This window comes from Poeciliopsis prolifica, unplaced genomic scaffold, assembly GCF_027474105.1.
Source record: "Poeciliopsis prolifica strain line A6 unplaced genomic scaffold, Auburn_PproV2 SCAFFOLD019, whole genome shotgun sequence".
Lineage (NCBI taxonomy): Eukaryota > Metazoa > Chordata > Actinopteri > Cyprinodontiformes > Poeciliidae > Poeciliopsis > Poeciliopsis prolifica.
This window is the reverse complement of record NW_026562394.1, coordinates 3,812,731-3,830,030: the sequence shown is the minus strand read 5'-3', so window position 1 is coordinate 3,830,030 and position 17,300 is coordinate 3,812,731. Positions and strand designations below refer to the sequence as shown.

Sequence of the window (17,300 nt, the reverse complement as noted above, 5' to 3'; positions counted from 1 at the left end):
AATGGGCCAAACGTCCTGCAAACTGAGAAGCTTGAAGAGAAATATCCAAAACACTGTACATAAATAAACTTTATTATGTAATTTTATCAGTTAGGAAATGTATGTCACTTCCCAATTTGAAGATTGTTTTCAAAATATTTATATTTTGTCATTATTCTGGTATTTAGCAAATAGACGTCATATTGGTAACCCCAACTGACGTAAACAGGAAATGTTTGATTTAATATCAAACAGTGAGAAAAAGTCATATATTTATCACTGCTTTCGAATATATGTTTGTAATCTTGTATTTTAAAGTACTAAGAAATATAGAAACTGTAATTACTTGAAGCAATACATTTCCATTTTCTTTCTTTTGCAAATTCTGCAGGATAAAACACAAATTTATTGATGAGATGACATATGAATTATGAATTTGGCTGTTGGGTAGAGTAAAAGAAATGCACATCGGTGTGAGATAATCCCAGAGATCAGTGGAGAAACTGGATGCAGACTTAGTGGGCTGAGGTCGTAGATGCTATCAGAATGTGAACTCCTCTCATCCTTCATCCCAGCCGGGAGGGGGGCACGCATCGGCTCCAAAGCACCTTACGTAACCGGGATTTAGTTTTAAGTCTGTCAGGCTCTCCTGTATTAAATATGATTAGCAGCCCTCCTGCTGTCCTCTCTCATCCCAAGAAACCCTGAGAGGAGAGACTCCACAGTTTCTGCATGTACAATTTGCACCAAAAATGAACATTAGGTTATCTGTACACAATCAAAGCGACAGCTGGGTTGGATTGCTTTTTTCATTTCTGCAGCGTTATTCTTGAGGACCCGCTCCCCCTGTGGCTTATGTAGAGTTGCGTCAGAGCGACTATAAGTTGGAGTCTGATGTGTGAAAAAGAAATTGCCAGAATGCGTCATCACAGGTGAAACGAACTCTGACAAACTGGTCAAACACAGAGATTTTACTCTCTCCTCTTTCCTCTAGAATTACGGTTTGGAGACTGAGAACCTGAAGACGCTTTCTCACAAGCTCAGCGCGTCTGCGAAAAACCTGCAGAACTTCATCACGGGCCGGCGGCGCAGTGGCCATTACGATGGCAGAGCCACTCACAAGCTGCCCAACGACTTCCTCACCTCTGTGGTGGACCTGATCGCTGCTGCCAAGAGCCTGCTGGCATGGCTGGACAGGTGAGATTTGCAAAATGATGCTGCTGGATAAAGTTATCCATCCGTGCGTCCATCCACCCACCCACTGTGAAACACAAGATCTATACTATTATGCTTTTGCTAAACGTAAAAGACAAGATCTAGAAAGCAAAACTACAGTCAGTGGCATTTAGACAGTGAATTTAGATTCTCCTAAAATTATTCAACCCCAATTGCAAATTGCATTTACTGGCACAATAAACGAGCTGCAGCTGCTGCTTTAAATAAAGGTATCAACAGTAATTGAAATAATCTAGCACAATTAAGATTACAAATATTTTCTATTAATTTAACACAGACCAGCCTTTATGTTGACAACTGAAGTCTGTACATTATTCACCCCAGACCCTGACAAGCATTCTTAGCATTTCAGAAGAACCTTTTGCTTTCATGACCTGCTGCATACGTGATTTATAGCCCAACTTTTGGCATCATTCTTCATGCCAAAAGGAATCTTGGCCAACCCCTCATGGGGAAATACCTTCAATTCCTTAATTAATATTCCTGGGTTTGTTTGCTATAAACCTTCACTCCAGCCAAAGTTGAAACCTTTTTGTGTCCAACAACTTTTAGATTTGGTTCTGCTGCAACACCTGAATCAAATAATCAAGTCATGAGCAGGAGATAGTAGGATTTTAAATTGAAGAAAAAATGTTTAATATTGGTTTTATTTTACTAATTAAATTATTCTTGAGTCATTTGGATGGTCAATTTTTTAAATCTTTTTGTAAAAGGGATTGAATTATTATTTTTGTAAATGTTTTTTATATATCATATCCATGACGAATCAACTGATAGGACAAAAATTACATAGAATAAACGCAGAAAACTGATTTACCTTTTAAATCCTATGGAAATGCTTTGGTCTAAAAGCATAGAAACTGGAGAATTTCTACATATTTTCTAATTTTGTGCATGTTTGTTGATTGTGAGGCCGTTTCTTCCACCGCTGTACGCATCGTTGAGTCTCTGAAATGTCTCCACCATATTAGCAGTGATTCAATCTGTGATGAAGAACGGTCTAATGGTTCATTTCAGGTGCTCTTTCTTTTTCAGGTCACCGTTTGCTGCAGTGGCGGATTACTCTGTGACCAGAAACAATGTGATCCAGCTATGTCTCGAACTCACCACGATTGTGCAGCAGGTGAATAAACTGTGCAACATCACATCATGATGTACGTCTCATGCCCTCGGCGCAACTTGACCCACATATTACAAGCAACATGAAGCCGTAGGACCTATTCCTGCCATTTTTAGTGTATTTAACTATTTATTATGTCCAATATACAGTGCAAAGTTGCAAACAATTATCCTATCTTTTAGAATAAACAGTGTAGTAAAGCAGGGGTAAAAGCTCAACATAAAAAAATTACTGCTTTTAGACTTTTAATCTAAATTATAAAAAGAAGATCCAAAGATTTAAGATCTTTATTTATTGTCAGAGACTTACTAATGCTGTATTATCAACTTCATTCAGGTACTGATAACATAGGAGAATACATTGTCCGGGCAAGTATAAAAGCCTGATTACTGTCATGTTTTCCTTATATGTCAATAATTGTGTTACAATGACTTTTTGTTCAGATGTCCTGTTTGCTGTTGGGACAAAGAAAGTATGTAGAAGAAGCAGCTCTGACTATATAACACAGAAAGTGGCAGAGCCAGTTTGGCATTAGGTTACAGTGTTAGTTTGTTTTTTAAGGGGGTTTATTTCCCCAGAATAACAAACTCAAACAATTAATACAGAGCAACTAAATATGTCAAAAGAAGAAATCAAACTCAAGTCAAAGTTGGGATTTCAAATAAATCCGGTTTGCTGTTAAAACAAAAATAGACTGACTCAGCACACGGCAAAAAAAAGGGACTTAAATACTGACTGACCACATCAGACACTTGGGAGGAGAGAAAAGGATCTAAACACATAATTTGTTGAAGGATGTCCTTAAATAACTTCTGCTAAAGACTGTAAAGGTCCAAGTTGGTTCTACAACGTCTTGAGTTGGCGCTGAATAAAAAAACGCACATCACACTTTTCATATTTTCAGGTATGTTCAAGGCATTTTCCCTCCACTTTATGTATTTCTTTGTCTTGATGTATCACAAGAAAACACCTTTAGGTTTGCAGCTCTAGTGTCATTTTATTGGAAAGAGTTCACAGAGAGGAAATAGTTTTGAAGGAGCTGCAATCGGATATTGATGTCGCCGTTTCTGCTTCTTCTGCTCGCGGATGGTGAAAGATGGCAGTCACTCATCTCTGTCTTGGTAACTAATGAGAGAAGTGACAGTTAATGGCTTTTAACTCCGTCTCTGTGGAGGATAATGTTTATCTGGAGAAAAATTAAAGCGATAGAACAAATTGAAAGGAGGGGTGGAGGGAGTTAAAGAGGCCAAATTAGATGGAGCCAAAGACTGATAGAGAGGAAGGCTAGCAGAGAGGAAGAGAGAGTCCTGCCTCCGCATTGGTGACTCATTTGTTTGGTGTTTGTGCATGTCTGTGTGGGAGGGTTGGTCGGGGAGGGGGGTTATGGTGTAGGTGCCAAGCTGCTCAATTTCTTCTTATATCCACCTACAGCAGAAAGGCCAATAACTCCATTTTAGTTTAATTCTCTTGAGGTAACAGATTTTTTCTCTCTCTCTGAATATTCCCCAGGACTGCTCTGTGTACGAAACTGAAAACAAGATCCTGCATGTGGTGAGTTTCTAACTTTGTCCCGCTGCGCTGAACGTGAAGTTACGTGGGTTTAAAGAACGCGTTTGTCCCTCATCTGTCGCCCTCAGTGTAAAACCCTGTCCGAAGTGTGTGACCAGATCATCTCCCTGTCCTCGGACCCCATGGTGTCTCAGTCTGCACACTTGGAGGTGGTGCAGCTGGCCAACATAAAGTCCGCCGAGGGCTTGGTAAGACTCACCCGCAGCCACACTGTCACTGGCTATAATATATGCTATAAAATGGCACTGTATTCCTGAAAAGCACATAATACTGCATGTGATGTTATATTTCCATACCAACTTCAACCTTTCATGCTTTGAAGATATCAAGGTTTAAAAAAATCTAGGCTGAGGTCGTCACAAGTAGTGCAAGAGCATTTTTACCAATGTTTGTGAAATACCCTCGGTCTTCTGAAGAACCTTTCTAGAGCCCAGTAATCATGTTCTGTGCTGTCATGTTAAATATAGAAATAAACCAATGTGACCAAAAGGATCCAGATGTCAGTCATGTCCACTCTACCTTGACTACTGATTCGTCTGGCTTCAGGGTTTTTATTCGAATAAGCAGCGAGCGCCACAGAAGGACTAACAATTAGCCGGTCAACAGACGAATGCCGCTGTCAAGCTGCGTTCAAGTGGATGCATTTGTTTTTAATGATTAGTGGAGGGGAACTGAATCCCCTCCCCCACTGAAATGAATTGTGGGGGGTTCACTAGCAAACATAAGTCATGTAGCGAGGCAGAGTGGGTTGACTTCAGCTTTGGTACTCTTACTGCAAGTTAATGTGCAAGTTTGTTTTTGTTAGGTTTTTTTGAAACTTACCTCTTCGCAGAAGTGCAGCTTGCAGATTGGAGCAACTGTCTTAACAGACTGTAAATATGTATAAAAATAAACTGCATAGCTCAGAAACTGGTAAAAATCAAGGTTGGCACCTTGAGCTCTGTAAATTTGTTCATATAGTCACAATCAAGAAGACACACACATCCCAAATCATGAAACAATCCGTAAATGTTTCGCCCTAAAACAGCTCCAGACTCAAAAACACCAGCAGTTTATGTTGAAGTTGTTTTATAGCTTACAAGAATATAATAGAATATAAAAATAAATATATGGTTTGGAATAGGAAATTATTCCTAGGAGTCAGTGCATCAAAAATAAACACGCCTAGTGAAATAACCACCAAGTTAAATAACCACCTAGAGCAAATGTGACGGCAGTTTAAAGTTAAGGAAAGTTTGCAGAAACCGCAATGATTTTGCTGAGATTTAAATTGTTTTAAGAGAGTAGGAAACTGTGGTTTTTCTTGGAGAGTCTTCACCTTATGGGCCCAACTAGTCTGGATTTATACTAAATGAAGACACCAAGAGTGTTATCTACTGCGGGTAAGATAATATCTACTATACTATAAATGTTTTGACTTAAAACATTTTTGAGTAATCCCTTTAATATGTAAAGTTGTTGAATTGTTTTCTAGGTTGGTGTAACAGACTTCAAAAAAGGGAAAAGACTTCAAAAAAATGTAAAGTACAACAAACAGACTACAATCAATGCTGAATGATCATATTTACTAATTATAAATATAGTAACAGCATGACGCTCAGCAATATCTTTTTGCTTTGATTCAAATTTAGCATGATTGTCTTTCAGCGTCTCTGACTCGGTGAAGGTATTCCGTTTCTGAACAACAGTACTAACTATCTTATTTCTTTATTACCCTTTCATATTTATATATATAAAAACATAGACATTGCTGAACACAAAAAAACAAGCTAGTTATTCTTTATTAGCTGTTCTCAAGAAAAGAAACGTCTCAGTCTGTTGGTTATTTCCTCCAAAAAGGGAAGAGACATTTTTTAATTTGTAAAATGAATTTGATTTTGAAATTCAAACATAGCTTCTTGGTGGTTTGAATCATGGAAAACGTTTTTAAAACTTGCAGAAACGTAGCTTCACTGTTTCGCTTGTTCCTCTGCAGCCTGGGGTTTCAGACAGGAGAAAAGTGCAGGTTGAAATATTGAGGTCAGTTAGAAACGCTTTACTGTGCAGTGTCCGACGCTGCTCACAGTAGTGGCTCCAAAACTGGGTTTTGCTCAGCTGATGGCCCTGTGAGTAATCTCTTAACATGAAAAAAAAAAACAGCATGTTGGGCGCTTTGAAATTACACAGCTACGGTGTGTGCACTGCAGCTGCAACACTTGGCAAACATGCGTGTCTTTATTGTGGGTAATTATTTAGTAAAACAGAAAAAAAAGAATCTGTTTTTCTACTGCATAGCCATGAGCAGTTTGTTGGACTTTATCTTTGCATTGACCTACACTCAGACACAAGCTCCCTGCTCGGGGCCACAATGAAAGCCCTGCCCCCCACTCGAATGCCGGGACTGGGCATGAAAGTTCTCTCATCCATTCAGTGAACCCTGAACACAACAGCGGGCCAAGTGGCCTAAAAACCAAATCTCTTCCACTCATCTTGAAGCCTGGCATGCTGCTTCTGTGCGTCTATGTTTGTTTCTTAATCTCTGTTCTTGCCCCGTTGCTTCGTAAAAGCTCGGAGTTTCAGCACTTTTCAAAACAGTATTCTTGCAGATTGATAATCTTTCGTTTTGTCTATGCACATCAGGCAGATTATTTCAAATTCACAAGTACAAATTGCTCCACTGTTTTACAGATATCCATGAGGCGACACATTATTTTGAGTTCCTATGGTTCTCATATGTCCATTAATCCATATTTGCGATACGTCCTTTCAGGGTATGTACATCAAATCAACATACGACGGCTTACATGTGATCACCGGGACGACAGAAGGAGTGAGTACTCGCCTCTTTGTTTTCCCCTGTTTCATTGTTGGTACACGTGTAGAGGATGTGCAGACTTAAGTGTGCATTTTTTTAACTCCTTCTTCTCTGGATAAAAATTGCTCTTTTGAAATCGAGTCAGATTGGATTTGACCAAAATTAATAGTTTTGATTATTATGAAGCTGTTATTACTTCCCTGATTGGCATTTCTGACAAAAAATATGATCCATAATTGATGAGTGAAATAAAAATGTTCTGCTGTTATGAACTAATAATGAGGGATTTTGTTTTGTTGTTATGTTAAATAAGTAGTTTGTGGTTCTGAATACAGCAACAATGACCTCTGTCTCCTCACCAGTCTCTGGCTGATCGTTGTAAGAAGATCCATGCTGGAGACGAAGTCATTCAGGTCAATCATCAGACAGTCGTAAGTCCTGCTGGTTTATTTTAATTTCCTGTCTCCCGTCTGAATTTGCATACCTCTTTTTTCAATCTGAAAAAGAATTGCATATAATCATTATGGAGGTCTGATTATATAAAATGAAAAGTATATATTTTTTAATCTGCACACCATTTATGGGTTGAAACATGAAGCAATCATCTCTGCTGACTGTGTCTTCACAGTCCTTCTATTAACATCTGTAGGTCTTTGTATCCATAGCGCTGCTATCAAGTCATCTGATGATTATTGGGTCTTTTGTAATTAGGCTTTGAGGGCATTCACAAGTGAACTGGAGGGATTTGTTTTGTGGAAAGATTGAACTGCAAACAGGGCAATCATGGAATAATACTTTTAAAATGCTAAATGACCTTTAGCAGAAACCTACGTGTCATTTTCATACTTTTCTTTGGTCTGTCCCATAAAATTGCAATAAAACACAATAAAGTGGAAAAATCCAGTGTTCAAGCCACCTTGCTTTGTGGTGTTTCTTCTTAAGCAACTCTCAGTCCGCCCACGCAGCTAATTTACATAACAGTGAAATGTCTCAGCTTACTTGTGATACACCTTAGAATGATGACATTAACTGCGCCCCCTCCCCCTTTGCTGCACATAACTGTGCAAAGTAAAAAAGAAACACAGGAGGAAGAACAACAAGCTTCAGAAATATTCTTTCCTGGATTCAACGTAGGAGAAACACTGAGTTCTCTGGGATCTGAGTATTTTCCCAAGGAAAACATAGAATTATACATTACTTGGTCAGAAGAGGATATGTAGAAGTTGAATTTATAAGATTATAAATGACAGAGTTAATCAAGGTTTTATGAATTACTGAGGTAATTAAAGAAACGAGTAAAAATGCCTCATTCGTCCTGTTGCCTAATCTTTTCTGAATTTGCCCTTTGACAAAAAGTGCCTCAAGTGTTCGCGGTTTATTTGTGAATGAAAAAGGCCTCCTGCAGTGCAGAGTTTAAATATAGCCCCTTTGTGAAAAAAAGTAATTGCCGCCTGTGTGTGCAACAGCAAGATATGTTATAATTCCACAGCTGCACGTTTCAGTCAGCTCATCCACTGAATAGACGAGTCTTTCTTATTATTAAGAATGTGGAGAGAAGCAGCGCCGATTTGGGTGTCAGGACTCTTTCATGTCACTGAGGCGTACAGACGTTCAAAGCATCTAAAAATTCAGAAGAGAGAGGTGTTAGATCCTCATTATCACCAAGAATCAACACAAGTACCCAAACATCATTTTGTTTTTTAACCTGTCAGTGTTTTCAGCTGTTAGCTTCATGCTAACTGACAATCTATTAAAATGGAAAAACATCTAAGGTTGTCATGAATAGTGGTTCTAGAGTCGTGAGGCCCAGGCAGTGATGAGAAATGATGAATTAGGATAATGCAGGCAGCACAAATGAACAGAAGGCTATTAACTCAAAAACTGGTATCAACTGGTACTAATCACAAAGACGGCGGACAAGACGAAGACCCGACAAAGAACAAGGAGCACAGATGGGATTAAATACACAAAGGGTAATCAGCTGGGAGCAATCAAGAGGCAGACAGGAGACCCAATAGACACAGAAACCTAAATAAACACAAAGAAAACTCAAATCCTCACAAAGGTAGGTTGTATAGATTAAGGTTTCCCTCAAATAAAATAGCTGACATACATCTTATGATTTCTATGGCAGTGTATACATGGCAACGTTGTGTGTCCTGATGGAGAGGTTGATGAGTGAGGAGCAGTTCAGCGGGTTTTGACAGCTTAGGCGATACTGTTCGTAAACACATCTGACATGTCCGACGATCCAAAACAACATTGTCACTCAGAATGAACGTTATAACAGCATTCATATTGTTACTGCCTTTAATTTACTGTGGCGTGCAGCTATGAACAAACGGCGGTGATGTTGATTGATCCTGAACGTGGCAAGAAACCTTTGATTTAGCTGGATTGATTTTGATGTGTTTAGGTGGGCCTCAGTTCAGAGCAGGGCAGCTACAGAAAGATCACAAAACAAAATACCTTACAGAGGAGTTAGACAAAGTTCTTTTTGGTCAATTAAATGCAAAAAAAAAAAAAATAAATAACATAAAAAAAATAAAAAAAAACCCTGAAAATCAAATGAATACATTTCTAATTTTTATTAAAAAAATAAAAAACAACTGGGTTTTAGAAATGGTGGCAGGATTTTATTTTAACAAGGCAGCTCAAGGTAGAACAATTTTGAGAGTTTGAAGACAAGTAAAGAGCTGGTTACTAATATCAAACAATTTCGAGATTTTAAAAAGTTACAACACATGTGTCTAACTCAAGATCCGAGGCCCAGTTCTGGCCCGTCGTAGCTTTTTATCTGGCCATTTAAATTCCAAATTACAACAATAAGTTCCTCCAGTTTTCACTAATCTGCAAAATTCACACAAAATTAACAAATCTCTGCATTTCTTTTCTGATTTTACCGCAAATTTTCTAAAAATTGGTCAAAAATCTTGAGTTTAAATGACTGCTGCCTTTCATTTCTGTCAAACTACAGTTAGGGCCAGAAATATTTGGACAGTAACACAATATTTGTGAGTTGGGCTCTGCATGCCACCGCATTGGATTTGAAATGAAACCTCTACAACAGAATTCAAGTGCAGATTGTAACGTTTAATTTAAAGGGTTGAACAAAAATATCTGATAGAAAATGTAGGAATTGTACACGTTTGTTTACAAACACTCCACATTTTAGGAGCTCAAAAGTAATTGGACATATAAACATAACCCAAACAAAAAGTTTTTTCTCAACAATATTTTGAATCTTTGGAGCAATCACTGCCTTAAGTCTGGAACCCATGGACATCACCAAACGCTGGGTTTCCTCCTTCTTAATGCTTTGCCAGGCCTTTACAGCCGCAGCCTTCAGGTCTTGCTTGTTAGTGGTCTTTCCGTCTGAAGTCTGGATTTGAGCAAGTGAAATGCATGCTCAATTGGGTTAAGATCTGGTGATTGACTTGGCCATTGCAGAATATTCCACCTTTTTGCTCTCATGAACTCCTGGGTAGCTTTGGCTGTATGCTTGGGGTCATTATCCATCTGTACTGTGAAGCGCCGTCCAATCAACTTTGCAGCATTTGGCTGAATCTGGGCTGACAGTATATCCTGGTACACTTCAGAATTCATCCGGCTACTCTTGTCTGCTGTTATGTCATCAATAAACACAAGTGACCCAGTGCCATTGAAAGCCATGCATGCCCATGCCATCACGTTGCCTCCACCATGTTTTACAGAGGATGTGGTGTGCCTTGGATCATGTGCCGTTCTCTTTCTTCTCCAAACTTTTTTCTTCCCATCATTCTGGTACAGGTTGATCTTTGTCTCATCTGTCCATAGAATACTTTTCCAGAACTGGGCTGGCTTCTTGAGGTGTTTTTGAGCAAATTTAACTCTGGCCTGTCTATTTTTGGAATTGATGAATGGTTTGCATCTACATGTGAACCCTTTGTATTGCTTTCATGGAGTCTTCTCTTTACTGTTGACTTAGAGACAGATACACCTACTTCCTGAGAGTGTTCTGGACCTCAGTTGATGTTGTGAACGGGTTCTTCTTCACCAAAGAAAGTATGCGGCGATCATCCACCACCGTTGTCTTCAGTGGACGCCCAGGCCTTTTTGAGTTCCCAAGCTCACCAGTCAATTCCTTTTTCCACAGAATGTACCAGACTGTTGATTTTGCTACTCCAAGGATGTCTGCCATCTCTCTGATGGATTTTTTCTTTTTTTCAGCCTCAGGATGTTCTGCTTCACCTCAATTGAGAGCTCCTTTGACCGCATGTTGTCTGGTCACAGCAACAGCTTCCAAATGCAAAACCACACACCTGGAAACAACCCCAGACCTTTTAACTACTTACTTGATTACAGGTTAACAAGGGAAAGGCCTTTTGAGTTAATTGCAGCCTTTAGAGTCCATTGTCCAATTACTTTTGGTCCCTTGAAAAAGAGGAGGCTCTGCATTACAGAGCTATGATTCCTAAATCCTTTCTCCGATTTGGATGTGGAAACTCTCATATTGCAGCTGGGTGTGCACTTTCAGCCCATATTATATATAAATTGTATTTCTGAACATATTTTTGTCAACAGCTAAAATAACAAAACCTGTGTCACTGTCCAAATATTTCTGGCCCTAACTGTATAGTATGTAATTGGCGAGTAATAAAAATTTACATTTAACATCAGCGCAAATTGTAACAACGTCTTACAAACATTTCTAAATTGGCATCACAAAATCTGTAATTTTGAATGCAAAAAAAAAAAAACCCACAAAAAATCCTAGAAGAACAGCTATTTATTAATATTTTAACAATTGAATTGGTTTGATCAATCTATTCAATTGGCTGAAATAAACAAATATTAAAATAAACTTTATAATGAGGAACATCTGAGAAATCTGTTCAGGGGGAAGCTGATACTTTACAAAATTAAAACTACAGAAACAAGCCTGGAAACATGAAAAAAGCAATACAACCAAAATATTGCATTTAAAGAAGATACTCACAGTGGATAATAAAATCACTGCCAAGGAATCAAACCAACCAAAATCCCCAAAACTATAGTTTATTTTCCTTAGAGGTATAACAAAAGAAACAGTAGAAGTAAAAGAAGTCTGCTTCACTTATGCTTTATAAAGCATTCTCTGGAACAAATATCGAGATAAAAAATTACTTTCAGAGAAACCCAGTGATCTCCAGGTCAGAGCCTGAAAAATGTTTGGTATCTCAGGCTAGTTTGAAATATAGATTTTTGCGCAGGCATCCAGCAGGCGAAGATTTCTCTCCCCAAACTGGACCTGGCATATTTAGTTCAGCAGCAGGGAGTGTTTGTCTGGGCAGGGTCTTTCGGTTGTACTCAATATTATCAGGGAGCGCTTAAAGACGACTTACAGCTAGGCATGTAGCTGCACACAGCAGGAGTCAAAACCACTGTAGAGGACGAGGTGGACTGGTTTGGTCTTTAAAATCCGTTTTAGCATCAAAATCTACATGGAGCTTAAAGATTGCTACGTTCTTTTACATGGAAGAGCTAAAAGTCCAGGGCAATCCTTGAGTAAAAAAAAAAGCATTTAGAGACCTGAGAGAATGACAGTGAAATTGTGTGGATCGAAATATAGTCTTCTGCTAGTATGGCCTAGTCAAAGTCCTGACATAAATCCATTTGAGAATGTCAGATTCTGAGAGTTTTAAAAGCTGGTAGAGACATACCACAAAAACAGTTGCACTTGTGATTGCAGATAAAGTTTTTAGTCAATGTACAGATTTAAATAGATGACTATATAAAAATAATGTGTAATTTTCATCACACTTCACAGGTATGATACTTTGTGTTGATCTCTCACCATGAAGTTCATCTTAAATAGGCAGAAGTTTGTGTACATCAAGTGTTATGAATACTTCTTCAAGGCATTTTAGCATTTTTAAACTGAATGAAATCCCTTCCACTAATTGGCTGACTAGACTCAAATACGGATCAATCTGACACGATGCCGGTGCATTTCAAGGCTATTCTTGTTTGCTAGGTGGGCTGGCAGCTGAAGAACCTGGTGAACCTGCTGCGTGGGGACCCTGCAGGTGTCACCCTAACACTGAAGAAACGCCCACAGAGCACGCTCACATCCACTCCTGCTCTGCTCAAAAACATGAGATGGAAACCGTTAGCGCTGCAGGTACAACGGCAGCTTTTACTCAGTCCTGTGTGATTATCTCTGTCGTTTATGTGTGCTTATTTCTGTGCATCCATCTTATATAAAATAAGAGTTACCTCTAAAATGGACAAATTAGAAAACAAGGAGAGGGTTGTGGGAACAGGAGAGACAAAAGTCGTGCAGGAAGCGTTTTGTTGGAAACCCCCCCTAGAGTTTCCCTTTGGGGATCATTTTAGATATTAGAATTGTACTCCATCATTCAGGTATGTGTTATATTTAACACTCACAAAGCTTGAACAAAACAGATTGTTGTTGCTAAATTTATACTTGTGACTAATTAGTTGAGTGCTGCGGCATCATTCATTTAGATGTCATCATTTCATCCCTAAGTGGCATCTGTTGTCCTACTTCAGCCAATCTAGTTACATTATTAGGACAGTGTGCCAGCACCAGAATGGGTGGGAAAGAGAGGAATGAGCATTAACGTGGTCCAGGCTTTCTTTGAGTCGCTTTCCAGAGAAAATGTTTTCTCTCCCCTGAGGCCACAAAGTACAGCCGTTCTCTGCCTCCTCCCTCTTAACGTCCTCGCTCCTCTTTTCCTCCAAAATTGATTTTTTTTCTCCTCCTGCTGGTAGCATTAAAGACAGAAGTGAGAAAGAAAATTAAGTCTGTCAGAGATTAAACAGGACTGAAGTGTAGAAGTTAATCGGCTGGGTTTCCTGAAAACCAAAATTTTATCTCAGCTTTATAACAGACCAGATCATTAGTGATGGATTAAGATGCCAACCATGATAGTCAGTTTGAGCAATGGGATATCTTCTTTTTTTAAATAGATAAATAAAAAGGTTAAGTTGATTAGAAGTGACAAAAAATGTGTTTTGTAGCTTTAGTAAAAAAGATATATCATATGCAAAATGAAATATATTCATATATTCATCTGAATTCATGTGAAAATGAAACATTTTGACTCCTTACTTTTGAGGCGTTGATCCAGAAAGTTGGACTGAAGGTACCACTATTAAATCTGAAGTTGGACAACAACAAAGATCACAGCAGAATTACAGTAGTTTTACTGGAAAACGCTTTTTTTTATGGGAGAACTTGAAATTAGAAATTATTAGAAAAAACGTTATACTTGTTAAAATTCTATGAAACACTTATCTACCAAAAACTCTTTGTTCAGAACTAGATGGGTTTTTTTCTTGCCAAACTGAAATTGAAAAACTCAAGTCTTCCTAATGTTTTAGCTGAATTCTTCTTGATAATGAGAGCAGGAGCAATGCACAACTAAATAAAGAACTCAATGAAGAACACCATTTTTTTTTGTTAACTTAAATTACAATATTTTGCTCACTTCTACAAAAGTATGTGGCTGTATTTTTGGAGGTTTATTTCAGTAACTGTGCAGAATTTATGCTCTTCAAGTGAACCAATCTGCAGATTGTTTTATCGCATTGGTAAAAAAAAAGAGGATAGTAAGAAAAACAAACTAAAAACAAAAGATATGGTCTATTAATTTAAAGTTCAGTTGCAGTACTAACCAGGCTGTTTAACCTGTAGCCATGAGAGCGATGACTAGGCTGCTCTCCAAACTGCCTCTTTCGGTGAACCTGTTTAAAGCGGAGCTCTGCAAACGTCCTCTGCTCATTTCACAGCTGAGCTCCGCCGCTTCCCTGTCTGACTAAAGTGAACAGTCACAGACTTACTCAGCTGTTGTGAGGCCCACATTTTCATTGTGTCATTTTCTGCAACTGTCTCCTCTTCCTCTCTGTTCGCTTGTCTCTCTGTCTTTTGCACATATTTAAACACGTCCTCTCTCTCTCACACACCCACACCCACACACACCCACACACACACACACATTCACTCACACACAGCCTATCTTCCCTCAGAGTCCCAGCAGCAGCGTTGCGACGCCGACCAGCACATTAAGCACTCCCTCCAGGCGAAGTAGCTGCGCCCTGCAGGATCTGTACATCCCGCCTCCTCCAGCGGAGCCTTACACCCCCAGGTAAGCATGTGAAAGAATCGATCAATTACTCCACTGGCTGTTGGTTTTAATTTGCAGTAACACCGCCCCGCTAGCTGACATTTCCTTTGTTAAAGTGAGAAACAAATCACAACAGGAGGAAAAAAATTGGAAGAAAAGCAGCACAGAACTTTATTACAATGCAAACAATGACAAACAAAACTGGAAAACATGAAGAGAAATACAGATTTCTGTTGCGATCCTTTACAGCGAGGCATAAAAAAATTTATATCCACAGACAGATTCAAATTAAAAGCTTTTTTCTCTTATTTTGCCAAAATGTTTCTTTTGACTGGAAATAATCTGAATATTTTTAAATAGTTCAGTCAGAATCTAATCAGTATTTGGTTTCTGCACAGCCAAAAAACTGTTTTCCAGATATTAATGAGAAAGGTAAAAGCTGTTTTTGACAGGCATTTTTTTTCTTCAACTATAAATTAAAACTATCTGGATGAATATCTTTAATAGGAAATCTATAGAGTATTTGATGTCTCTAACTTGCAACCAAAGCCAATAAAAGAACTAAGCTCATTAAATAATTGTTATCTTTGTTTAGTTGCTGGTTAATAAAGACATAAAACCTGTGGGAATGGCAAGAAAAAAAGAAACCGAGTGAGAAAGGAGCCTGAAAAACCATCATCTCGTTACATCTGTACAGAAAGTTTTGTGATGCTTCATCTTAAAGGAGTCGGTTTAATCTTTCCACACAAGAATCATAAAGAATGTAAATATTCTCACTTTCTTTGAGACGCTCCAACTATTTTTACCTTTTGCCACTTTGAAAATTAGCATTTTGATTGTTTCCTGAACCAAAAGATTTTGCATAAATTACCGCCCACCTTGAGGACATTTTGTTTCCACTGTGACAACTGATCATTTAAAGTTCGCTGTAGTGAAATGCAGTTATGAAATACTTGCCACCGGTATGAGGGAGAGTGCTTCTGATGAGAACGTCCAATTATTAAAGCACAAACAGAATTAACGAGCAGGCAAAGCCCGGTGGCTCCCCTGGGCAAATACTTGTGAAAATAAAATATAAATACATCTGTGAGTCACAGCTGGAGAATTGTTCCTTTTTGTTTTCCCCTGCTGAATATTCAGACGTCCCTGTTTCTAATTAAAACCCAAAACAAACATCGACTAAGATCCACCTGTTTGCTCTACCTGGAAGCTTATTTGAAGTTTTGCTTTCTTTAAAAGAGACGAAAAGGAAAATGTGACCGACGAGGATCCTCAGTCGGACACCCAAGCCGCAGAGCGATCCGAGTCGCCCAACTCCTACCTGGACCAGGAGTGTCAGCGGCGATTCCCTCTGGTGGAGGAAGACTCCATACTCTACTGCTACGAGTACGATCAGAACCAGGAGGCCTCGTCGGTCCGCAGGGGGAGCACTCCCACCTACGGTAGGAAATCGTGACCAATAACAGCTTCGTGTCATGGAAAGGAGCGGCGTGTGGGTTTCTGGGTGTTTTTTTTTTGTTGTTTTTGTGAGACATCTGCAGCTGTTGGATGTCTATGTGTGTGGACGGCTGTGTAATATTGACATCCCCCCCTGCGCCTACTTGCTGCAGGCAGGCTCAGGCCCATCTCAATGCCCGTGGAATACAACTGGGTGGGAGATGACGAAGACCTGGCGAAGCTGAGGAGAGAGAGCAGGAGAGGTGAGTGGGAGGCAGTGGGAGAGAGAGAGAGAGAAGGACAGAGGGAAGCTGGGGCGAGGGGGTGGAAATCTTATAATACCCGCACCCTCTCAGATCTCTGAGCCAAGAAGTTGAAGCATGAGCTGGCCTGTCAACACCGATAACATGCCGGATTTCTGCTCCTTCCTCTTTCTCCTCCATATGTTCAGAATCTATAGCTGCTCCTTTTTTCCCCTCCTTCATCCTCGTCTCTCTCGGCCCTGCTGTTCTCTGTTTGGATATAAAAAGTACGCTGTTGCTTTGGCAACGGTATAAATATATTTTCTTGAGGTGCTCACATTTCATTGGTGGCTGCTAAGTTAGGTGGTAAATGCGCTGGGAGGGGGCTGCGTTTCCTTTAAAATTTGACCCAAGAAAGGCTTGAGTGATGTGTTTGTGTCCTCTGGGAGGGATGCTTGCTTCTCTAGGCTTCTCAAAAAAAAGAAAAAAAGAAAGTGATGGGTCTATATTTATCTGCTTGAGACCTTTCATGGATGTTTGGAGGCTTTTCTTTTTCTTGACAATTGCTTCCTCTGTAGATTGTGTAATGATTTTTCAGACATTGCAGAGGATTTTTTGTTGCACAGACAGAGTGCTGCTGTGGATTTGATGGCATCGTCGTGCCTCACTTATCTACTTGTTTGAAGTAAACTTCGTTTTATTCTTTTGTAATCGGGCATCACTCATCAAATCATGGTTAAAGGCTGAGGAATAACAAGGATTTTCACATTTTGTGGCATTACAGCCACAAACTTCAACATATTGTTGTTGTA

General features: G+C 39.2%; 1 protein-coding gene across 3 annotated transcripts in view; it reads left to right on the top strand.

Moving 5' to 3' along the window:
• The window catches only part of LOC129368644 (connector enhancer of kinase suppressor of ras 2-like), a 36,900-nt gene that overhangs the window by 8,815 nt on the left and 10,785 nt on the right, over window positions 1–17,300 (top strand). The window contains exons 3-12 of one of the 3 annotated variants that reach the window (XM_055043707.1): window positions 974–1,176; window positions 2,251–2,338; window positions 3,845–3,886; window positions 3,973–4,092; window positions 6,654–6,713; window positions 7,061–7,129; window positions 12,694–12,840; window positions 14,697–14,830; window positions 16,049–16,251; window positions 16,420–16,509. In XM_055043707.1, coding sequence (XP_054899682.1) covers window positions 974–1,176; window positions 2,251–2,338; window positions 3,845–3,886; window positions 3,973–4,092; window positions 6,654–6,713; window positions 7,061–7,129; window positions 12,694–12,840; window positions 14,697–14,830; window positions 16,049–16,251; window positions 16,420–16,509 — 1,156 coding nt within the window. Of the gene's footprint in view, window positions 1–973; window positions 1,177–2,232; window positions 2,339–3,844; window positions 3,887–3,972; window positions 4,093–6,653; window positions 6,714–7,060; window positions 7,130–12,693; window positions 12,841–14,696; window positions 14,831–16,048; window positions 16,252–16,419; window positions 16,510–17,300 lie in introns of all 3 variants that reach the window. The other 2 variants (XM_055043706.1, XM_055043705.1) reach the window with 2 other exon arrangements.